General features: G+C 49.2%; 1 protein-coding gene across 1 annotated transcript in view; it reads right to left on the minus strand.

Annotated features, from left to right (window-relative positions):
- Positions 1-14391, minus strand: part of CECR2 (CECR2 histone acetyl-lysine reader) — a 92788-nt gene extending 78397 nt beyond the window's left edge. The window contains exon 1 of the mRNA XM_066550366.1: positions 14206-14391. Coding sequence (XP_066406463.1) covers positions 14206-14391 — 186 coding nt within the window. The remainder of the gene's footprint in view (positions 1-14205) is intronic.
- Positions 14392-25307: the final 10916 nt, after the last annotated feature.

Raw genomic sequence — 25307 nt, forward strand, 5'->3', positions numbered from 1 at the left:
TTAGCACTAAAAATGGATACAAAAAAATTATAGATGCTAACTCTTCACCCTAGCAATGAAATGATCAAACATAGAGTGCCTTCAACACGGTAACAATTCTCTCACACATTATAAAAATCAGCCTTTCACTATAAATTTTAAACTGCCACACCTCTAGCATCACAGAAGCTGAAAGCTTGGGCATAGCACAGGGGCTGGAGAACACAAGGAGACTTTCTGTTTATTACTCTTTTCACTTTTTTTTTTTTTTTCAATCTATAATGAAAGCAAGCTATGGCACTGACATGACTTCTGTGTCCTCCTCAAACTGTTGGAAATACACCCCAATGAGCATGTGAGCATGTGCAAAGTGCAGTTCCTGGAGCAGACACTGCAGGAATAGAGAGAAATAGGTGGTCAACAAGAAGTTGAATTGGTGGAATCCTGCCAGATGCAAGGAAAGAACCTGGCTTGTGCCCACATGCCAGTGAGGACAGGGAAGAGTAATGCTTCAAAAGTGCAGGAGAACATCTTCAGTTCTCTGTTTGACTGTATCTCCTCAAGAACTGTCAAGTGCAGGTTTTCCTTCTCTCTGCTTCCTTAGGTGATGGGATGGGTTACTGCCCATGCCTTGGCACCAACTCCATGAGCCCAGTGCATTCTTTTGCTATTTGGACACAGGATCTGTTGGTAGCCCATTGCCAGACACACTGATCACACAGCAGGTGTGCCAAATTAAAGTGAAAGGCTCTAAGAGTGCATCATCTTCTCCTCTCCAGGCTCCTGATAAGACCACTCTGGCAGTCCTGCAGTGGCTACTTCATGACCACCACCCCCTTCTGATCACAGTCCCCACATTGGGGAAGCTGCCCTCTCCATTTCACACAAGTGCGTCCCAGGCATGCAGGGCAGTGAAGGGTTAATTTAATTAGTTCTGTGTGTGCTCAAAGAATTACAGGCAACTTCATTTAATTATTAAGTAGCCAATCAGGTAATCTCTGTATCTGATTAGCACGCTAATGAAATAATGTCTTCCAGTTCAAAGCTGTCATTCCAATCAGGTCCAATCAGGAGACAGCCCTTCAGCTGGAAGGAAAAGCTGGCCAGGTTTCCATGGGCTCAAGGCTTTGGATTTTGAAGAGGGGAGCAGGGAGCAGAAACATTCCCACCTTCCCTCTCCTTGTCTCTGCCTCTGCACACAACAGCAAGGCTCCCTGATGCTCCAGGCAAGCATCACCACCACCACCACCTCACATCCCTTCTGTCCTGCTCCCAGCTGCACAGGAAGGCTCCACTCTACAGAGCCTGCAGAGTGCCAGGCTGTTAAGGGCATTGCCTGGGCACTGCCAGCTGAGAGATCCGCTGAATATGTGGGGCATGGCTCTGCTATGGTCCACATGGGAGAAGAGGCACACAGCAAAGCCATTACAGCACTGAGAGGGAGCCAGAAACCCTCCTCCCTCCCCCATGCCAGAGCTGCTCCTGTGTCATATGCAGTTATTTCCAGCCTGGGGAGAAGTGCAAGGCGGCAGCTGTCACACGAGGCAAGGACTTGCCCCTTTCAAACAGGGATTTCAGGACTAAATGACCCATTACAACTAACACAGCTGCAAGAACTGGGACACTTCCACACAGCCCAAGAGGGGCTTTGGGAGTGGGGGAGGAAAGCAGGAGACAAGCAGAGGGTTAGGATCATCCTTCCAAGACCTGGTGTGGAGTCTTCCATTCCTCCACCTTATAAGCATTAGCTCAGCTGTCCTCTTCCAGTTGCTGCTGTTCAGCCTAAGGGTGGGATGTGCAGCCCAGCCCAAGCCTGACACACACCTCCCCTTCCTCGCAAACCCCCCCTGCTCAGACCCAGCTCAAGCTCCCTTTCCCAAACAGCAGCACCCACTACGCCAGTACAGCACGGCTGCCTTGTGCATAGGTGCACACAGCCTAGCTCTAATTAGCTAGCCCAGGTTTATCAGAGGAGCTGCAGCAGGATGTGGTTGATCAGGACCAAACCATCCCAGCTTCTATCCAAGGAGCCTGGCAGATGTTGCTGTCCAAGCTCCAGCCTGCTCTGCTGCCTCTGTACTTGCGTGTGTCCTCACTGCCAGTTTAAACACTAACTCATCTTCAATTGCCACAGCTGCCAGCGTGTCTTCGCCTCTCTGAGCTCCAGATCATCTTCCTGATTATGTTTCCACTCCCATCCGTGCCTCCCCCAGGGAAAGGGCGGAGCCTCCAGGATGCTCACACCAAACAGCGCTACTTTTAAGTCACCACTCCAAAAACAAACACTGAGAGAATCACAAGAGGAAGCAGAAAAATCGTGAGAGCAGTCCCCAGCAGCCAGCCAGCCGGCTTTCTGTGAGAATGCTCAAGTGCTGACACTTTTTGTTGACCCTTCTTATCCTGAGCATATCCCATGAACAAGAAACAACGCTGCTGAGAGGGAAGAGACTCATCTCCCTCTCTTCCCTCTGCTGACTACAGCCATTCCAACTGAAGGAAACTGGTTAGAGCAAGAAAGTCAGGCTTGGACAGCACAATGAAGCATCCACTAATAATCAATCCCTTCACAGCAGTCTCTCTGCCAACTGGCTAAGGACTAGGCAATGAATATAAACTGTAGTTGCTACTCCAAGGAAAAACAACACAACATCATATGGCGACCCTTAAATTCTGAAACCAGTCCTGCTTACAAATAAAGACAAGGCTTTCTAACTGCCTCTCCCCAAAAAAACTCAGCCCTGAAATCCAAAGCTGGATTTGTCCCATTTTGTGTTTCACTAGTCCCAAAAAACCCCAACCAACCAAAAAGCCATAAGGATTCCATCATTAAACTTAACAGAAAATTCTGAAAGTGCTGGGAGGGTAAGTTTAACACCCAACAAGATGCTATGGTCACCCCTTTCTTGCTGGCATCCCACTCACTACCTGAGGAGGCGTGCACAGGAGGACTGGTGGGGCAGGGCTGCTCCAGCACTCATTAACCAGCACAGATGCAATTTGAGCCCAAGCACAAGGCCCTGAAGTGGCCACCTGGGGACGTGGCCACCTGGGAACCAGCATTCCTTGACAGCTCTGCCGCCCTGCACATTCCAGCCCCCTCATCCCCGGGCCCTGAAACCAGGTCAGGGAGGCACAGCATGACCTGATCCCCACCTCTGATAGCACCAAGCCCTGTCCCATCCCCTCCTGCCACCCTTGCCACAGTCAGGCCAGATGTGTTGCCTCCCTGCAGTGAATGAAAAGCACAGAGCAAGGATACAGATACCCATCCAGGCATGTGCAGGGACACCCTCTCAATGGCACAGCTATTTGCAGAGCAGCCATCATCCAAAACTTCCCAAAATGACAAAGTCCAGGCATTTGGCATGTCAGATGTTTACTACAGAGAGCAGTTTGTTCCACCGAGGGACTCGCAACACCCTCCAAAATTACACATTTCCCTTTAGGGATGCCACAGCAGCTGGAATCAGCTCGCTTCTCACATTCCTTAATAAGCACTTCCACTGGAGAGCAGGGTGGATGCAGGGCATCAGCTGCAGTTAGACACGACTGAGACCGAGAGCTGGGCTCCCTTTCCCCATGCTCCCAGCACTATCTGCAGTCTAAGAATATCCAGCACCACCCACCCTGCTGGGGCAGGGGGAGTCAAGTGGTCCGAGCTCCCAGGCATTACAGGTCTCCCTGCTAGAGGAGACTTTCACTGTGCCTCCCCCAAGCAGCAGCCTTCAGTGGGGCCCCTCGATAGCTGGTTGGGATCCTACAGATCATGGAAAGATAATCCATTGCACTACTAATGCACTACTGCAGCTGTCCATGGAGAAAATCCCCTTTCAACCAAAAAAGCCCCCTCAAGCCCTTTGATCCTCTCCAACTCACAATTATCTTAAGGGCAAAATAGTCTTCAGTGCCTCTGCACCTTGTATCAGGCTGAAAGAAAGGAAATCGAGACTGCTATTCCCTGTTTATTCTACATGGCTGCCCTGTCCCACAAGGCAAGCTGCTCCAGCCTCTTCAGCACAGGCAAACAATTCCTGATGGATAGATATCTGCATTGCTGGGCGACCAGAGCCACAGAGAAACCTTCTTCTCTGTGGGAAATCTTTTTGTTTTTTTAGAGAAAGACTGAATTTTCTCAAAAAGAATTTCTGGTTTTGTGCAAGATTCTCAGCTCCAGTTGAGTTTAACTGATTTCGGCTGCATGTTCAGGACTAACTATGGAATCAACAATTTAAAGGCTCACCACCTAACTCCAAACTAAAACTTTTCTAACCAGAATGTTCACTTGAAAAATACAAATGAATCAAGGCTTGATATACCCCAAAGCCCTTTCAGGGAGGGTCTTACTGATAAGGTTTCTTCCCCAGGTGCCCTCATTGCTGCATGACCTGTTGTTACCTGTGCAGGCTCACTCCACCTGCTACCCAGGGCTGCAGTGCGATAAGCGTTTCTTTCAGCAGAAGTGTCAGCTATAAAAAGCCCTTCCCCTCCCTGCTGCCTGTTTCCATTCCTGTGCTACTGCTTCAGCCATGCTGGTACAACCCGTTTGTGGGGCTGTGGAGGGAGCTGGCTGGGGGAACTGCTTCTGGGGAGGCACAGGGCACTTTAGAGAAGTTTTTAATCCGGGTGAGCAGTTTTACTGCCGGCTGTGACAGTGGCAGGAGCTGCTGCCTTGAAGGCAGGTTGAGAATCCCTCAGGCTCCAGCAGACACTGCCCATGAGTCCACACTAACAACACAGGGGAAAAATAAGCCCCATGATGGCCAGCTCTCCAGTGAAGAAAAAAATATGAAAGGAAAAAAGTCCCTTCTCTAATGCTCTGAAATTCTATTAATTTCAGAGTCACTACACTTTTATATAATGGTTTTTAGAAAATCCATCTAAAATTTTCAACAAACTATTACTCCTTGTACACAATTCTCCATCAATCAACCACTAATAAGTTTTGAATTCTGGACTGACTCAAGCGAAAGCAACAGCAGTGCCAGAGCCTTGGACAGGCTCTCCTAGAGGGAGTGCTCAGCATACTCGGCCCCTCCAATCATCCCAAACATGTTTACATGCCAGTGCACACGTGTGACCTGGGAAATGCACGGGACACAGATGACATTGCCATGGCAAGAGGAGGATGCAGTAAAGAGGAGAAGCAAAGGGAAGCACTGAGAAACGTCACAGGCAGGGACATGCAGGGCTGCCATCTTCCATGCTCACATTGGGAACCCTTCTGAAACCAGGGCTCACTTTTACTTACAAGTGCAACATATTTTGCATTTGAAAGTGCATTTCACTTCCACAGAGAGCTGTTAAGGTTGTGTATTTATGGGACAAGAAAAGACTTGCATGGTGGGCCGGTATGGGTTAGGCCTGAGTGGGGTCACAAAATACCACAAGAAAGCATGGAAAGGGTCTTTTTCCTTGCTTATTTTTCAGTATTTGAACCTTTCCAGAACACCAGAAGAGGGAGCCTTTGACTCCTCTCCCATGCTCATCATTTGTTTTATATTAGTGACAATGACAAGCTCTATTAAGAGTCAAGCTCTTTAAGTGAACTCTCACCCTTTGCCTCCTAAAACAAACAAAAAAAACCCAAGCAAGAAAAAACCAAAAAAACCCTTCCAACCACAACACTCTTTGCCTTGTGTTATGGATATATAAATATTTTTGCTGCCACACAACTCCCTACACACAGGGCTCACCAGAAAGGAGAATAGTAGATCTGCCTTCAACTCTATGGCCATGCAAAGCTCTGGCCCCTTTACAGCAGGCTTAGCTGGAGAGAAAGAGCCAGAGAATTAACAGTTTTACCAAAGAGGAGGAAAAAGACTCTCCAGAGCTCCTTTTACATCACCAGCCCCAGCAACCAGAACTAAACTACAGCTAGAGTTTCAAGAGCCACAGTGGATTGACCCAGCAGCTTGCAGCCACCAAAAGCAGGAGGTCCTGCTCCCACCACAGACCAACAACCCCCACAAAAACCCAGCCAGCAGCTGGGATGCTGCCAGGAAAGGGGCAAACCACAGAGTCAGAAGCGTGGCTGAAGCGAGGGCTTGAAAGGGAGCGAGATCTTCTTTCTGGCAGCCAAGATCTTTCTGGCAGCCGGCAGCCCCCAGGAGCAGAGGAGCTTCATGTTTCACTGCCCCCTCAGCAGTGCAGGCACCCTCCTTCCCACCAGGCTGGATGTGTCTGCTTGACCACACTGATGTAAAAACCAACAGAGATACCCCCCTCTGTTACTGAACCAAGATAAGTTACTGCAGAGAAGGGCTGAACCTGTCTGAGTGCACCCAAGGGTGAAGAGCCTGCACTGTTTAAACCAGACCAGTCCTAAAACCACGCTGAACTGGTGAGCTAGCCCAGGGTAGGGGTCCCTGATGACCATTACACCCCTCATGTTTCAAGTAATTTGGTGTTAACTTTACATACTGCCTTCCCCAGCCAGCTCTCTGCAGTCCTACCGTTGATAATACCAAGCTTTGCTTTTTCAGTGGAAAGCTGGTGTTTTAGCTAAGCATTTATAGTATATAAAGAGTTTGTCAAGAAGTTGAGCCAGCACTGAAAGGCGTTGCCACATCGGGCTGCAAGACCACCTCTGAGCGCAGCAAAGACCTTGACTGCCATCAGCTCCCAGTGTCGAGTTATTCCCCCCTCCCTTGTAAAGGCAGTCTGTAAAGCCCTCCCCAAAAAGCAGAAAATGAGTGTTCTGGCAGTAAGCAAACTGCGCTCTCCCCACTTCTCCCCATCAGCTGTTTTCTGTTCCTCACACAAAAGGCTGCAAACCCCTCCTAATTGCAGGAGCCTTCCACCTAACAGACCCTGCTCTCGAGGCCCTCCTCCCCAGGAACTGGGGGAGAACTGGGGCACAATAGGAAGGAGACCGGCTAAAGGGAATAGATCTGTTAAATTAACGCATTTTCTGTCAACCAAATCAGCTGCCCCTAGTGCTATTGTTGGTGAAACAATGGAGACCCCAGGAATGGGCACCCATTAAAAGGAACAAGCCTGCTGAAAGGATACACTCTGAGGCACAGCCTTGTGTGTTTAACAGGATTCTCTACTGTAAGGAAGGAGGAATCACTAGGCTGCATTGTTCCCACCACCACAGCAGATGCTGTTGCTTCTGGTAACGAAGAGGGGGGGGAAAATTTTTTTTAAAAATTCATACATACCTACAATAATGTTTACATGATAAACTTTTTAATTCAGGAATTTTAACTCCTTGGCTGTTTTCATTTCTACCCATAGCTCTCTTCTGGAGGAGATTTTTGCCTGAAAGAAGTCTATGAAAGCATCCATTGCCATTACAAAAGTTAATTCTTCACCCTTCATGCAGGCACTTAACAGATGCCAGGGGCAGAATGGCACAGCTCTGCCGGCATTATGCACTGGGAGAGAAAGACCACAGTTAAGCAGGTCTACAGATAAAGCTGCAACACTTTAAAGGTGTTACTTTTAGCTGCTTTGGTTAGAGCAAATTCCACAAGGAAAAACTTTCAAGGACCGATTTCGATGTGCTGTGCAGAAGTTTAGATGGGTTGATTGAATTGGCACAGGTTTGTTTGTAGTACTTGGGTCTTCTCAAACAAAGCAAACTGCAAAGTCATATTTAAGTTCCTGCACAAACTGTTATGTTTTTTTTTCTAGCGGGGAAAGACTTGCACCTGATTATCTTAAATCGGTCTTAAAATAAACTCTGCTTAAACTGTTAAACTTGTGGGTACACAAGCACTTCAGCTAGCACCAGGCATGATTTTCTGTGTCAGCTGTGCCAGCAGAAGAATTGCCTATACTAACACCACATAAAATCTGTAATATCAGGTTCCATGTGCTCCATCAAATCTCTGAAATTCTTATCGTGCTCCTCCTTCCCTTCTGCCTTCTACTGCTACAGTCATTCCCCAACTCCCCTGTCACCTAACTCAGATCCATTCAAAATGTTGCTGTCAAAATAACCTTCCTTATCCATTGTTCAGACACCCTTTGGTTTCGTGCAGTCACTACTTGTTTCTTTTCACAGGCTTAAGATAACATTTTAACTCATGTATCAGCCTCCTGAGCTACCTATGCCTTTTTTTGTTGTGGTTGTTATTTTGGGTTTTTTTCTGGTTTGTTTTTGGTGTGGGGTTTTTGTGTTTGGTTTTTTTTGGGGTTTTTTTTTGTATCCAATTACACTAGAGTATCATTATATAAAAGGTAAACACTTGTGTAAAAGTTTAAGATCTACAGTTGGGAAAGATGTGACTTGCATTTGAAATGGAAACTGCTTTCCAATTTGCAGACCACTTGAAACAACAGCTCTGAGAAGTATCTCTCCCCCCTCCATTAATCTCAATGAACTCTAGAGCCCAGCACTGACATGTAGAGTGTTAATGATTCTATTGCACACAGAATAACTAAGACAGCAAAAGCAGCAATCTAAGAAGTGGTGCTGGAACAAACATGGGGAGAGGGATGGGGCACTGCAGCAACTGCACCAAACAGCAGATGGGACAGGTAGAAAGAAAAAAAACCAAACAACCTTTGATTTTGTTTGGTTTTTTAAACAATAAACACCCAGCTCACACCCTCTACTCTGACGAAGCTGATGCTGCCCAGGGGAAACAGAGCCATCACAGAGCAACCTTAGTGTACAACCCAAATTCACACAGTGGTCCATAAATGGATCTCTCCACACAACAGGACCAACACTGTCTTTTCAGTATATTTGAATTCCATAATCTTTTCCAACCCTGTCTACTCTCTGTACAGCACCTCTCCCTGCACTGCCAGTTACTCTACCTTTCCTCAGACAATGTGGTTTTTTTCTAAAGCAAGGTGCTTCATATGAGAGGGAAGTTTTAACCAGCAGATCTATTGTTCACTGTTGCTTCAGTCACTGCCCACTCCCTTCCACTTTAATGTTGCCTACTGTGATCAGGCAAATGGCAGGAGGGATGGACATCCCAACGACTGAACTTTCCTACTGAAAAGGCATTTAAACTCAGAACTACCCTCAATGAACATTGCTGACCTACATGAATTCACCAACACTTTCATCAGCTTGCAGCACCTTCTTGCTGCATTGATCTTACTTAGATTTTAAATTCTTCTGATCAGAAACCACCTGGCCATCTCAACTACCACAGAGCAGGATGAGGCAGCAGTAGACACTGGATATGCTACTGTAATGCCAACCAGAATGCAGCACCAGACCCAAATAGCTACAGAGGGGTGGAGGCTGTACCTGGGTACCAAACCCTACTGTCTGTGTAATTAACCCCATACAACCACTGACAGAACAGGAAGGTTGTGCCATTTTGGTGTCACGGATCACAAGGAACACACCCAAAGGGCAGAGCAAGGGGACCCACAGAGAATTTTCAGCAGGACTTAACATGATATGACAGTGGAGGTCAGAGCATATTTAGCCATCCTGCCCTCACTAAGAAAAATTCCTTTCAAAGCATTAAAATTCTATCACACTGCTTAACAAATTAATTTTTTTCTCTTTTAAAGCTGTATCCAGTTTGCACAGATAGAAGAAACCCTGTTCTCTGCCCTCTCCTTCTCCAGCTCTCCTCTCTCCACACTCTTCCTCCTGCTGGGGGACCCAGGGGAGCAGTAGCAGCTGCTGGTTTCTAACAGCCACATAATATTCCTGACAGAAGGAGCCTGTTCAAGGACCTGCACAGAGATACCACACTAGAGAAGGAAAAAGGTGGGCAGGAGCAGCAGTGCCCTCCCTGCCTGTGGGTGGGAGGAATGTACCTAAAGGCAGAGACAGAGCCTGAAGTGCTAGGAAGGGGCAAGAGGCAAGGAAAAGCATCTTAAAGCTGCAGTGAAGTTAACAGCAGAGGCAATTTGCCCATAGGTGCTTTTAAAAACCACAGGAAAAGATTTATGTTTTCCCTGTGTAATGTGGCTTTTCCCCCTTTTCCAAATAAACTAAGTTAACAACAATGTTTTGACTATTTTCAAGCACGTTCTGGAAAGCCAACCACCCCTCGACCTACCCAGGTAGAAGTTCCTAAATGCTGGAGTCCACAGCTCCTGGGAGCACATGCCAAAGAGCTGGGTGGCCATGCCACACTGGCTCCTGTCCAGCGTTTTCAAGCTGTGCTGAAATACGGTTGAAAACGTTAAATATTCTCCCAATATTTTTGATACAAACAACCCCCACAGCTGCCAGGAGGACATTTCAGTTGCACAGGGGAAGGAAGGGCACACGGCCAGGAGATACTTTGACACAAGAGGTGTCCCACATTACAGTCCAGTCTTGAAGAGGGAAATAAATCACTAGCTATCATCACCTGCACTAACTTGACTGTGGAAAGCATCCTTTCTGTCCATCAAGGCAATGACAACCAAAAAAAAGACCTGCCCCACACAGCCACACCTCCTCCTGCTGCAGTGCTGCTGTTAGAGTAGGTAAGGACAAACTCCCTGATGCAGATTAGAGTGATGCAGGGAGGTTGGATCAGATGACTCAGTGTGGTCCCTTGCAACCTTACCCATTCTGTGATTTTACAAACCACCAAGAAATACGCCATGACAACCAAGCCAACAGAACCAAAAGACCACTTCTGAAGTGGCACGCAAGTTTTGTACAGCAGATGGCTGACAAGGCAGCCATTTAAAAGGGGAGGAAGGGAGAAAAAAAAAAAGGCAGCCAACCCACCCCAGAAGGCAGAAGTGCTCTCTGCCATCCTCAGATCCATGTAAAAACACAGCATGAAGCTGAACACGTCCCGAAGCACCCGCTTCTGTCCCACTGAACTTTTGACCTGCTGGCGGTAGCTGAGCCCCTCCTGAGCCCATTGCCGGGTGATGCTGCTGCAGCAGAGATTTAAAAAGAGGAGCCCAGGCGCCTGCATCTGCCAGAGCCAGCCTGAGGGCCAGCTGTGCCCACCCCCTCCCCAAACAATGCCCAGAGTCCAGCCTGATGGATGTGCCTCTTTCTCCTTGGACACCCCTTCCCTGCACTCTCTGGCTATGCACAGGTCCAGCAAAAAGAAAATGAGAACATTTGCTCACCAGGTTTCTGCCATCCAGCTGCTGATGGCAGCCCCACATCTGGAAATCTGGAAGCCTGGAAGCTTCACTTTCTTTCGTGCCAATAAGCAGAGGGTAAAGGGTTTGCATTTTAAGTGAAAAGGAAGGGAAAAATAAAAATAAAATAAAATAAAAGAGCTCCATTCCGCCTCTCTAAACTACTAAAGGCCCCAAACTTCTCAAATACCCTCATCAAATCTGCTCAGCACAGGAGGGATAGGTCCAGATGGCCTATCATTACAGAGCTTTCCAGCTAGCTATGGAGAAACCCACCAGAAGGAAAAAAATATCAGGGGGGAAGGGGTATGGGGGAAAGAAAAAACAAAAAATACCCAGAGCTTTTTAAAAATGACCAGTAGAACACCACAAATTGGAAGATCAGGTTTTGTCTCATTTGAGGACTTCAGGGACGGTAGCAGTGAAACCTTAACCTGACCCACCTGCTGAAACTGGAGGGAGAGCGAGAGCAGGGAATATTTGTTTCAAGCAGAATTAAGGCTTGTTTAAAACTTCTGCCTTTTGTAAGGATATTGTAAGAGTTTAGCACCAAACTCCTCCCTGGAGATACACTGGTATCAGAAAAACACAAGAACAGCACCACCAGCCAGAATTTAAGCTCAGAGGAGCTGACAGCTCCTAGGAAGAAGAGAAAATCCAAGAAGAGACAGCTGCATCCAGTGTAAGACCATCCCTTAGAGATACTGGACAAACGTGAGCTGTGAAGCTCAAGGGGTTTGAGCATGAGCATCCTCCAGATTAAACCCTCTGAGCTTGAGATCTCCATTTTTCCTTCTGCAATCAAGATTCACTCCAAGCATCCGTTTCACTCTATGCCCAAATGGACTGGGGTAATCACCCCAGGGCTCCTCACGAGGGGCAGTAACTTTTGAGGGAAGGGGAATACTCCAATACATTGTTCAGCCCTAAGCACACCTCTCCACAATTACCAAAGCTAAAGCAAGAAAATATCATTCACGCATGAGCAGATTCACTTTTTGATGGCTGGCTAGTTTTATTTCCCTGTAAAATGTGTTTTAAATCCTGCCATCTCCACAAACCCCTAGAAGAACAGCCACCTCCATTTTATTCAGACACCCCTGAAACCCAAGCATGTCTCAGAGGTAGCAGTGAGACCAGCCAGAAGGGGCACTGGTATTTTATTAGGTCCAAAACCGTGGAAGAAATCTTCTATATGCAGCTAAATAAAGCACAAATTTAAAAAAAAAAAAAAACCAAAAACACACAGAGCAATACTCTTAGAAAAAAAGTGTAACTCCCATCGCTGGCCATTGGTTTCAAAACATGAAATTGGCTTCAAAACATGAGCAAGCTCTTTGTGCAAAGATCTGTTCCCAGATATCCCCAAGCCAGCGGTGAGAGTGGAACAACTACACCAGGCGAGAGGTAAGGAGATGGTGAATTTCAACGAACAGCAACTTTTGAAACGGCTTGTGCTAAGCGGCTCACACTGTGCCGGAGAAGGAGATTTACTTCACGTGCCGAGCTCTGACAGCCGCAGCCGTCCTCTGGCAGCATCCCGATTTTAAACGCAATTTCCAGCGACCCTCGGACAAACGCCACGCTTTAAACCCCATTTCTGCCAAGGGCTGCCGGCCATCCACGTGCACCGAGGGTTTTTTGGACGATGTTTTGGACGGTGTGCTGCTTTTGCTCTGCAACACCCCCAGCACCAACGCGCCCGCACTCCTCCTCCTCTCCTCCTCCCGGGCATCCCCCCCAAAAAAAGCAAGTTAATTTGTTCCGAGTGATGATGTTAACTCCCCCAGCCTCAGCGTGCTCCGGGAAGCAAAGGGGAGCCCACATTTACTTCATTTGTGAAGCAAGCCAGATGCTAATTGCCTCCAAAGGTGAAAGGCTAGTGCCTTGGCCCTTTTATCATTGTAAATTCAGGTTCCTTCAAGACTTTACGCTGCTGGGCCCGCAGAGCCTCCCCCTTTAATGGTTTGGCATCAATAGGAGGGGGAGGGGAGTTCTCTTTCGCAAGAAGTTGCATCATTGAGAGATCTTATCCCCTTTCAAGATTTCGTACCGCATAAGGGATTCCCCCTCTTCAGAAATCCACATCCTGCTCGAGGAGTTTTGCTCTTTAGGGCTTCGCGCATCCCATTGAACTTTTAAGCATCTTTGGAATTCGCATTCACGGGGCAATTACTGTCTTTAAAAAACACACGCCACCACGTTATTCACCCGGTTTATTGCCAACGCGCTGGCAAGAATAGCTTTTCACAGCAAGCACAAAAGATTTCCTACCAGCACACACTTTGTTTGTAACATTTGTAGCCGGCGCACAAAATATTTACGGGACATTAGCGGCGCAACATGAAAATAAGAATTGAAATCAAGCAGGAAAAAAACAAAAACCAAACAAACTAAAACCCAAACAAGCCACACGAGAAAGTTACAAGGGAAAACGAGTCAGGAGGTACGAAAGCCGAGAGCGTTCCCTCGCTGGGGCACAGGGGCGGCGGTGAAGGCACCGTCGATGCCCCGGCGGCTCCGCGGAGCCGCACAATGAGCGGCGCGGTGCCCCGCGGAGCCCTCCGGCCTCGCCGGGATGCGCAAGAAAGGCTCGGCAGGACCCTCCGGCGGCACCGGCCAGGTGGGGACCCCCACCCGCAACAAAAGGAGCCGGCCCGGGCACAGCTGAGCGGGCCGGGCAAACCCCCCAAGAGCAGCGGCTGGTACCCCCGGGGGAGCTGGGGGGTCACCGGGCCGGGCCCGCCTCTCGCCGCCACCATTTTGGGCACGGGGGACCCACGGCGGGCTCCGTGCCGCCTCCGTCCCCCCGCCACCTTTGTGTGCGGACACCGGCCCGGCGGCGGAACAATGCGGCCCGGCGGGGCCGGCCCCGCTGCGCCCCCGCCGTGCGCCCCGCCGCCCGCCGAGCCGGGGGGCTCCTGCCCGCCGCCGCCCGGGACGGGCGCGCCCAAAGTTTGCGAGCGCGCCCGGGAGGGACGGGGAAGTTGCCGGGTCCGCCGCGAGCGGAGCGAACGCCCCGCGCCGCATCCCAGCGGAGTCCAGCGGCTCGCCGGGGGCCGGGGGTGCGCCCGGGCACATCGCGGGGCAGCGGGAGAGGCGTGAGGGACCCGCCGGGCAGCGGAGGCGCAGCGGGAGCGGCGGCACGGACACAGCCCGCGGGCTGTCCGGCGGGACGCGGCACGGCGCCCGCGGGGTTCTCACCTCGATCTCGAAGTCGGGCAAGCGGAAGGCGGTGCGGAAGAGCGAGCAAAAGTGCGCGATGGCCGGGACTTCCCACCAGGAGCGGAGCTCGTCCAGCGCCACCGCAGCCGCCGCCTCGGGGCCACCGGTGCCGGCTACGCTGCCGCCGCCGCCGCCGCCGCAGCCGCCGTCCTCCTCCGGGCACATCTCCCGCGGCCGCCGTCCGCCCGCTCGGTCGCTGCCTCCCTCACTCCGCGGGCGGCTGCGTGTGGTGGTGCCGCCGCCGCTCGGCGCTGCGGCCCCGCCCGCCCCCCGGCGCCACGCCGCTCAGCGGCCGCCCCCCGGCGGCCCCGCGCTGCCCCCTCGCTGCCGCCCGCGCACGGGGCGGCTCAGGGCCGGCGGGGGCGCTGCTGCTGCCGCTGCCCCCCCTACCGCGGGCGGCCGCCGCTGCGCGGGCCCATCCTCATCGCCCTCAGCGCCCTCCGCCTCCCCGCCCGCGCCCCGCGCAGGAGCGGCCGCGCCGCCGGGAACAGATGGGCGCGAGGGGGGCCGCGCGGGGCGGGGCGGGGCTCCGCGCGTGGGGGGGCGTGCCCGGGAGGAGGGAGCACCAATGGGAAGGCGCGATCGGGCGGGAGGCGGGGCGGAGCGGGCCCGGCGGGGCGGGGACAAAAGGCGTGAGGGCGGGGCGGCGCGCGGCCGTGCACGAGGAGGGGGCGGGGCCCGCGCTCATCACAACAACAGGTCCCCGGCGCCCGCCCGGCCGCGCCCACTGGGGGCGGGGCTAGAGCGGTGGGCGGGGCGCTCCCACACGCGGCGGCTCCGCCGGTCCCGGTCCCGGTCCCGGTCCCGGTGCCGGTGCCGGTGCCTTGGCTGGCACCGGGAGCTGCCGGGGATGGCTCCTGGTGCAGCGAACCGCTGGGAATCCCCCAGGATTTCTGTTCCCACTTCGTGCCTCTGAGTGAGGGAGCCCAAGCGGCGCTTCTTGTTGTCCGCATGCGGCTGCCACGAGGAGCCGGACGCGCTCCGGTGCCCAGGGACAGCTCTGCGTATCCCCCACACTCCCGGTGCCCCCGTTCCTCCCGGCTCGGAAATGAAGAGCAACGCTGCCCTGTTTTGAATTGTATTCCGGGAAAACGTTCAGCGACAAACGGGGATTAATTACCTGCTTGTGGAGCTGCGTTAATGGGACGGAGTTCCAGTGGAACACCGAGCAGCTGTGACCTCGTGTGCTGTCACTGCAGCACCTGACAAGCTCTCTGTGGCCACCGCAGTCCAGCTTCAAAACAGCTGCCAAGGATCACTGTGCCCAGCTCTGCCTCAGCCTAGGCTTAGCTCCAGTGACACCAGTGTGAAATTGGAGTTCAACCACAGCAGAGTTAGACTGTGGCTGAGGGCAGCTCCTTCAGAACCGCACTAATCCCACAGCCTGGTCTCAACTAGCGTGGAGGCAAGAAGCAGTGAAATGCCCGAGTTGCAGTGGGAGGGGGATATCCCCTTCCAGGAGCAGCCTGAAGCTCCAAGGGTTCAGGCTGCAGATTCAGGTTCACCCATTCCAAGTTCCCTGCTCTGTCTCTGATTTGGAGGGAAAGGCTGGTGGCATCACTCAGTGCCATCCTAACACCTGCTGACATAAAGCAGTCTGATTTCAGCATGCACTTCTGAGATCTCCAGGGTTTCCTCTCCCTTTTTCCACTCAAAATGACCATATCAATGGAGAGTAAGGTGAAGGTATAAGCTCAGTGCTGTGTCTCAGGCCACTGCCTAACAGCCTGACCAGGGAAAACTGGCTGAGGATGGGAACAAGCTGGTTTAGAAAAGAAACAAATCAAGGAGCAGCAGCGTGGCTCAGCAAGAATGAACAAGCTCTAATTTCATTGCCCTTTTTCCTATTGCAGGATCAAGGGATACCCAGTGAAATTGGAAGGAAGCGAATTTAAAATGGTGCAAGGAAATATTTGTACCATGTGTAATTAACACATGGCATTTGTTACCATGAGTTTTCATTGAGGCCAGGAGATTAGCAGGATTCAGAAAAGGATTAGACATTTATATGGATACCAAGAACATTCATGGTCACATTAGACAGGATATAAATAAATTTTAGAAGGGATATAAACTGTCAGGCTTCAAGGCACAATATAACCACTAACTGATGGAGAGGGATTAGGGAAAAACTTCCCTTGTGGGCGGGTTATTCTATAATTGTCCACTATGGGGTTTCTTGCACCTTTCTTTGAAGTATCAGAGGGTAGCAACTGTTGGAGTGAGAAGACTGGATTAGGAAGGCTACCAGGCTCATCTGGTGTGGCAACTGCTGTGCTCTTTGGGTGTCCTGGAGGGTCACTTGAGAAACGGCATGGCTGAGAGGATGGCACAGGAGGTGTCATCAGACACCTGATTTTTCTTCAAACATAGACCTTGCTTTCCTTCACTGTAAATTGCACACAGAAAATGGATTTCCTATGCCTTCCTCACCAAGGTTTTTGCCAAAATGTACTCTATTTTTAAAGTGCTTTATTAGTTATCTTCCTAAGTTCAGCCTTTGCATCTGTTTTCCCTAAAAGCTTTTGACTTGGTTCATTTATTGTTTGAAGGAGACCAACATGCTATACTGAAACCCTGCCTGTGTTTCAAGGCACAATGACTGCAAGACTTGGTCTTGAGCAAGACAGAATCTGATCTCTTGTGTATTGTGTCTGCCTGCACTGGATTGAGCCAGCTGCAGCTCCCTGCAGTAACTGTGAGAGGAGAGGGCAGGCCAGCTCAGGGCACTCTGTCAGCATGCAGGATCACTATAAAACACCAGCAGTTCTGTGTGAAAGATCTAGGGGTGACAATTCCTCAGGCACAGTTTCCTCTGGGCTAGTTACAGAATTCTACACTATTACCTAACGCCCAGTTCTTCCATGGAGCTAACTTTTGGTGCCCTGGCCATGTAAGGGGAGTTTATGTTGCATTTCTGTCTTGCTTGGTGCTGACATTCCTCCCTGAATTCCTGCCATGTCCAGCTGTGGCTTATCTGACTGCTGCATCTTTGCTTGTTCTTGACACTGGGTCAAACAGCTTTGTAGTATCCCCACTCTCTACCCTGCTAGGAGCTTTGTGAACTTTAAATGAAGACTCTTAATTCTCTCTTTTTGTCAGAAGATCTACGGTACCAATTTTGCCTAATGTTTTTTTGAATTAATTTGGCTCCCTCTATCGTCACCATTATTTCTGTTGGACTGTGTTTTCTCTTGTATTGTTCTTTTTATTCCAGGATGCTAGGGGCTGCCCACAATCACTTCAGGTTGTTTCCTTTTTCTAGATTCTTAAACTATTCTTAAAAGACTTCTTTAAACTTCTTGTTCAAGCACAAAAAGCTCTGCTCTCCCTCTGCTATTCAACAGTAGGCAGAGCCTTGGTGAATACACTATGGCATTTCCTCTTCTTTGATCCTTGTACTCCTTCTCTTCCAAGCCACCTTTGGTTGTGAGTTTCCTGTCCATAACTAACAAAACCAAAGCCTGCTCTGGCCAGTGTCCTTTCCAAGTATGCTATATTCTTCCTCTGATCCTTTTTTTTTTTTTTTTTTTTTTTTTGCCTAGGCTACTGGTAAGCCTTCCCCTACCACTGATTTTTTAGCTCAATATCCAGTTTTGGCTGTTCACTACCTTCCATACTTAACCTCCTTCCCTGTCTTCTGTGCTTTTTCTCATCTTTTCTTCCCAAACTGGCTGAAGGTTGAGTCCTTGTACCATGTAGAGTCACACTGAGGCTGATGGACCAAATCAAAGCCTCTCATTTTCATTGTTCCAGGTCATCTCTGGATTTGTGAGCTCACTTTGTGGAGGGAAAAAATAAATACCAAATTCAAAGTGCCAAAAGCAAATTTACAAAAAGATTGTAGAGTTGCAGGGACTGCATGTCCCCATTCCTGTATGACAAATCATTTAATCTAGAAACAAAAAATAAGGGAGGAGTGTTTTCCACTTTCTCCAGAAACACTGATCTAAAGCTTAAATGTAATGCTAGGTTGATGACAGGTAGATCTCTTGTAGCCTGCCTCTGAAAGATAATGGATTTCTGACAGGCACAGGTCAGTTCCTCACCAGCTGAAGTGATATTATCATTAATAAAGATCTCTTTTGAAAGAACTCTTAACTTCCTTGCATTTCCACCACCTGGCTTTAAGCTAAAGCCCAGTGGACTATGTTCCTATAAACTAGGTTCAGGAGGAATTGCAGTCTTCCCTTGTAAGGAATCAAAAGGAAGGAAAACTTGCAGAAAAGACCCACCAAACCTCAGATTCTGTTCTTACTGGCAGCACATTCTCAGAAGGACTTGGCTCTGGGAAGGTCAAGTTTTCCTAATTCAGGGGAAAATGATTTAACAATAGATAAAGCCTAAAATTTCTGCTCCTTCAAAACAGAACTTTTGCATTTCTGGCTGTGAAGAGCTTCATCTTCCTTTTCTAGCCTGTCTGAATTTTACTGCTTCCTTCTTGTGTTGTCCTCCCTCAACAATCTAACACCATCAACTCTCACTGCCTTTGCTTCTTTTTGCTGAGTTATGAAGTAGAAGACAGATGTGATTTAGCCACCTACTTTCACCCCAAGCTACTTCTACCTTCTAGGATTCTTCATATTTTGATCCATCTTCAAGTCCCTTGTTCCCTTTTCAATGCCTCCTGAGCAAAGAGGTTTTAGTTTACATAGCAGAGTGGAAAAGTGTTCCTGAGCAGGGCAGAGGCTGCAGCATTTAGCACTGGGAGGTCTGGATCTGCTTTTCCTTCTCAAACAAATCAAGGAAACTGAGGCATACACAGTGAAAATGAAGGCGCAGATTTTTCTGGGTAGTGGTAGAGCTGGAGTCACAGAGGCAGCCAGAGGGATCACAGAAGAGATGTGGAAGCAGATGAGAATTTTTAACTAAACCAGGAGAGTCAAGAGAAAAGAAAGCTATGTTGCATAATTTTGATAATTACTTCTTTTGAGCCACTAGTTATGATTTCCTAAGAAGCAGGGAAAGCAGTGGCACACAGGGGGCTGACATAAGAGGCATGAAAGCCAAGAGGAGTGGTTGAAAGAGAGCAAAACAGATTTGAAACAGAGGACAGTCAAGAGACTGTGTAGGATGAGAGAGACACAAGGGATGAGAGAAACTGGTGAATACTCTGAGAGGGGGAAGTAAATACTAATACTAATTAGCAAGGAGTAAGGAAAAGTCTGTAGTCACAAACACTTGAGGAGTGGAAGAAGCTGGAATGCTGTGAGGGGGAGAGAGAGAGAAAAAAAAAGAGTGGGGAATGTCTGAGAGATGGCAGTCAGGGAGGGATAAGCTGAATAAACCAAGAAATGCACAGTGAAGGCAAGGTCTGCTGGTGAGTGGGATGCTGCAGGGCTGCATGAGAAGGTGAGATGAGGAAGGTAGAAAATGTGCAGTCTCAACAGCCTAACAATATGAAGTTTTAAGTTATCGAGAGAAAAGATGAGGGAGTCAATAAAAAGGAGAGCCAGTTGTTCAGGCAAAGAATAGAAAAGAGATGGGTGGGCACAGCCAACAGCTGTGAAACGGAGGCATGAGAGAGAACAGGGACAGTGCTGGAAAGCGTGGGAGACAGGAATTGGAAACAGAAGTAGAACAAGAGAAAAGTGCCATTCCCACTGCTTTTGGCATTGTGGTGCAGTGAACCAGCTTGCACAGGTCTGTTGCTGAGGTTGGATATGTGGTACCAATACACTTCAACTTCAGCTACCACCAACAGGGCTGCAGCTTTAGCTGGGACACAAACACTTCTCTCCAGCTTTGAGTCACCAGAAGGGTTTCCATGATTCCTGCAGCCTGCATCCTGAGCAGTGTGGGTTTGAGGTTCGGCTGAAGAACCTGCTGCTTGGCTGGAATGCACTCTCCAGCTCCTCAGGTGCAGACCCAGCTGTATGCCATGGACACATCTGAAAGATCTGCTTCTTTTGTCTTCTGGATGTACACATTCCATTTGTCCAGTGTGAAAGCAGCCACTCGGGGAACCTGACCTAGCATCTGAGAATCTGATGGATTCTCTTTGCAGCACCCCAGATATTTACTCCACAACACTATTTTCAGCTGAACAAACCACTGGAAAGGAGAAGTAATTTCACATTACTGAAGTGGAGCCACACTTTCCATGAAGCAAAGCAGCAGTTGCACACACCACCATTGGTTTAGGCAGAAAATTAGCAACATTGGGCCTCTTTAGCTTGCATGGACTCTCTTCCTTGAAAAGCATCTCCCTGCTGGGAATTTTGCTAGCACTGATGTGGCAAAGCACCCTCCATCACAGCTCCTCTCCTGTGTGCTTTACTGAACTACATATCAAACCAACAGATCTAAGCCTTAGGTCTCAACAGATTTTCTGCTCCTAACCCATTGGGGCTGAAAACCACAGGTTGTAACTTGATGTTTTGTCCCCTAGAGAGCAATCACCAGGCGAATGAGAATTTGTGGCAATGGATTTGAAGGCAGGGAATGTGGATCTTTCCCCAAAGAGCAGCAGAGAGAGGGGCCTGCTGCTGCGTGGGGGTTTGTTTGTGGTCATCCATGCTCACAGCTGCTGCTGGGTACATCTGGCAGGGACATGAGTCAGACACAGGCTGCCTTGAACAGCCACAGAACAAGATGGGGAGCCAGTGATCTGCCCTGGAAACCTCATTGGGAAGCAGAGTGGAGACACAAACCCCTACACTTCTGTGCCTCCCCAGGTCTGCTGTCCCTGCTCCTGCTGTCCACAGCTACTCCACAGGCAGGAGCAGTATTTGGGCATAAACAAGGAGATGTTTAATTGTTTCCAGAGCAGCAGTGCTGATATGTGTGCTCCAGGACTGGCTCCTGCAGCCTGCCATGAACAGCAGTGAGGGCTCACTGGGACTCACCCACAGCCTGAGCTCCTCTGGCTCAGGTGCAGCACTCTGTGCTGAGGGGTGAAGCACTCACAGGCAGAGAGAACAGCCCCAGACAAATGCAGAGGATGCTGCACAGCAGGGCAGTGCTCCATGCACAGCACCATCCTCATCAGTCACTCCAGCAGAGATAGATGATGTTCCTAGAGGGGAGTTAAAATTCCATTTTGCTTACAAGCCACGACAACTCAGGTCTCTGTTCCTTCCTAGATTGGGATTGGTGGTGTGTGAGCAGAGCTGGCAGAGTGGCTGAAAGTCTCTTTGTGGTAACCAGGTCTTGTAGCCTGGGCCTGAAGAGGTGATGTGAGGGAAAGCTGTATTTCTGGTGTAAAGCTGCTGATCTCACATGCTGTGAGAAGAGCTGAGCACCTCCTGCACAGAGGAAAGGGGCTCCTGCTCAGTGCTGGTGCCAGTGCTGTGCTCCCACCAAGGTTTCTGGGCCAGATGCAGTGTTGGTGTAAACCACTGAGCCCACACAGGTTAGAATTGTGTGCACACCAATTCCTGCAGCTGTGGTGGGGTTGGAAAGGCAAAGCCTGTGGTGGTTTCAGCCTTTCCAAAGCTTTATTTGGCACCCACCTGCCAGTTGCTTTTCCTGCTGTGCTGCTTCTGTGGGGAATGCAGCTCTCCAGTGCTAACTTCTTGTGACTTCAGCAGCATCCATTTCCAACATCACCAATACCTCCACACTTTGCTGCTGCATTTCGCAAGAGGGATATTCAAATCCCATTCCTTCCACAGCAGTCAGCAGAAATTGAAAGTGATTGATCTCTAAATCTTGCTAAGGATGGGATACCAAGCTGTGCTGGTGCACAGGTCTAGAAATAAGGCAGAGCCTCACAGAGGGCTGAGCAGCCATCCAAACATTAGCAGGACTGAACCATGGTCCCAGCTCTTTCACTGAATTGCTCTGTGAGTAAATCAATTCAGGTATATCTTCCTCATCTATGAAATGGGAATGGTCATATTTAGATACCTCAGGGAAGTTGTGAGACTTAATTAGTTAATGCTAGTGCCTTGTCAGTTCTCATTACCATGGTATCTGTGTTTATTGCTGTGAAATTGTAAAATGCTACTTACATGCTAAACATTATTATTCTACATGAGGTGGAGTGACTTAATCCAGTTTCTCTGTAAATACCAAGGGCAGGGAGTTGACATTCCCAGTATTGGCTTTAGTGAGAGGTCTGCCTTACTTGTAGAAAAATCTCCCTGACATATAACAAAAATTATTTATTTCCAGATTCCTAATGTAGTTGCTCTTGAAACAGTTAAGCTGCACTATTACTGGTTTACCTAATTTGGTATGTGTAAATAAATTCACCTGGGATAAACATAATTTAAACTGGTTTAGATAAATGTTGGTTCCAGTGTCAGGGAAACAGAACAAGGTCCATGAAAGACTTTCAAAACCTGTCAAGTCACTTGGAGGAAAGTGACTGTAGCAGCTGGAAATGGGGGATGGCTGGCAGATTTATGGGCTGAAGGGATTTTGGGTGTCCAGCCTCAAAATAAAAGAGCTAGTGACTGATCCAGTGAGTCATCTCCAGACCTTTCCCAAGCAGTCCTGCTTGTAACTGGGGAGTTTTGAGATACTCAGCTTTTTCTGTCATGGGTTAAGAGAGCCTGAATGCCCACAGGAGCACAGTCTTGAACCTAGGGGCTGTTAGAAAAGACCTGAGATGCTGAAAGTGGGATGGGGGCTGTCTGCACCCCTTCTCACCCCAGCCTCTCCAGCAACTGGAGGCAGGGGCTGCTCCTCCCACTGCATTTCCACAGGGGCTGGGAAATGGCTTTACACTTTGCAGGTATCACCTTCATCCTCCAAGTCACCAGAAGCACACCCCTGTACCTCAGCCTGGTACTCAGCTCAGAAAACCAGCTCAGTGCCTCCCCAGGGCTGGATGCAGCCACACAGTGACAGTGGCTGCTCAGCTCTCTCTGTCACCAGCCCAGTTTAAACCAGCAGTGCAGAAGTGGAAAGAAGAGACCTGCTTGCACTGTTAGTGGCCCTGTCATCCACTGACTCCTCCACTTTCAGCAGCTCTCACCCAACACCTGAGCCTCAGCTCCAGAGGTTCCCATGCTAGCAGGATATCACTACAGTTAGGCAGGAAGGATGCTGCAGGCTCCTGAACAGAGATCTGATAAACACATCACAGTGTTGGCCAGAAGAACCTCTAGGTTCCTGTTCCCAGCTCCCCAGAGAGCTCTGCCAGTGCACTTCTGCTTTTCCCTGAGTTCAAGATGAGGATCCTGCTGCAAACCACCTGCCTGTGGTGGAACGGCTGTGCCTGTGGAAGCACTGGCTTGTTTCAAACCCGTGACCCAGTGAAAATACAAGTAAACAGGCAATGGAGAAAGGAGAAATTGGCAAGAGAAGGGCCAGCTGATTTATTCCTTCTGCACTTCACAGCTTTCAAGGTGTGGGTTTCCTGGTTCACCCTCATGCCTAAGCCTCATTTTCCTGCTGGGAGGAGAGGGATGAATGCCAGCAGCTCTGTCTGTGTGCCCCAGCCCCCAGGATACTGCCTGCCCTGCTAGACCATGGCACCAGAAACACCCAGCCACTCCAAGTTAATCACCCAGATCAACAATCCCATTTGCAAAGTCCTCAGCACCCAACCATGCTGCAGCTATCTGAGTGGCCACCTCTGCCTTGCCTGCTCCCAGCAGTGCAGGAAAAACGGGGTGACTCTGCTGGCAGCTGGGTGATCCTACTACATGCTCTCCTGAGGGCAGAATCTGCCCCCAAGCCCCAAAATGTGCCAGGAAGGCTTTGATTGATACATCCAGACAGAGCCCCACAGGGAACAGCCATATGGAAATAAAACCTATTATGCTTTACAATTAGAGAGGGGGAAAAGCTTAGGGTTAAAATATGAAGTGGCCAAGCTATTAACCTTCTCATTTAGAATGAATGGTCACTAAATTACAGGGCACATCCCCTCCCTCCCACAAAGAATGGCCTTATGAGGAGTAGCTAAGGGTATTCAGCCTGGAGAAAAGGAGCCTCAGTGAGGACCTTATCACCCTCCACAACTACCAGAAAGGAAGCTGTAGCAAGGTGAGTGTTGGTCTCTTTTCGCAGGTAACAAACGATATAACAACAGGAAACAGCCTCAAGTTGTTCCTCAAGAGGTTCAGATTGGATATTAGGAAAAATTTCTTCACCAAAAGGGCTGTCAAACACTGGAACAGGCTGCCCAGGGAAGTGGCTGTGTCACCAGCACTGGAGATATTTAAGACATGTAGATGTGGCACTGGGGACATGGTTTGGCAGTGCTGGGTAATGCTTGGGCTTGATGACCATAAAGGTCTTTTCCATCCTAAATGATACTGGTCTGTTATATGAAGCAATAAAACATAATTCATCCTGTCCTGAAAATATGATCAAATCCTGGCAGTGAGCCACAGCTGAGCCTGAGGGGGCTAAGGAACTGCAATCAGAGAACCAGCACATCAGGCAAACAGCAAATCCTCCCACCACCTCTTGCCACCACAAACACTCAGCTAGTGTTTGTGCTCCTACCAGTGACACAAAATGTGCAACCTTACCTAGATTCCATGGGGGGAGAGCTCAGTTTCCACAGGGAAAATGTGCATTTGGGGAGGGAAGGGGATGGAGTTTTCAGGGATCCTATTTTCTCAGAAGCAATGTTGTACATAGATTTTAGCCAGTCCTGGTGGTTAAAATCTCCTTGGTAGTGTTTGGGCACAGAGGGATGTGGTAGAGAAGTGCTCTCTCACCCACCTCGGGTGGGAGATCTATGGTGCAGGATTTATCAGTTCCCTTTCTAATTCAGAGTTTCTGAACAGCCATCACAACTCCACCCTCATCTTTCCAAAGCAAATACTTTGTTCAGCTGTTTTTCCTTTCCCATGAGAGAGGGTTACCATTTGTCTAAAGCAGCATCATAGAAATCCAGTTGAAAGCAAATCCAAGCAAAAATTCATTGAGCAAAACATTCAGATACCATTACAACAGTGATATTAATTATAAACCAACCAGACAACCAAAATTCCCCTGCAGCCTTTCCAACCCCAACTTTGAAGACCATCCTGGGGAAGATTAACAAACAGAAAGAAAAGCAAAGATGACTTGAAATAAAAGAGAAACCAGCCAAACTAATTCCTTTGATCCAGCTGAGAAAAAAAAATACAGGAGGGAAAGAGCTAGCAAAAATAGTATCCTTTGGGGTTTTT

This window comes from Molothrus aeneus, chromosome 5 (genome assembly GCF_037042795.1).
Source record: "Molothrus aeneus isolate 106 chromosome 5, BPBGC_Maene_1.0, whole genome shotgun sequence".
Classification (NCBI taxonomy): Eukaryota; Metazoa; Chordata; class Aves; order Passeriformes; family Icteridae; genus Molothrus; species Molothrus aeneus.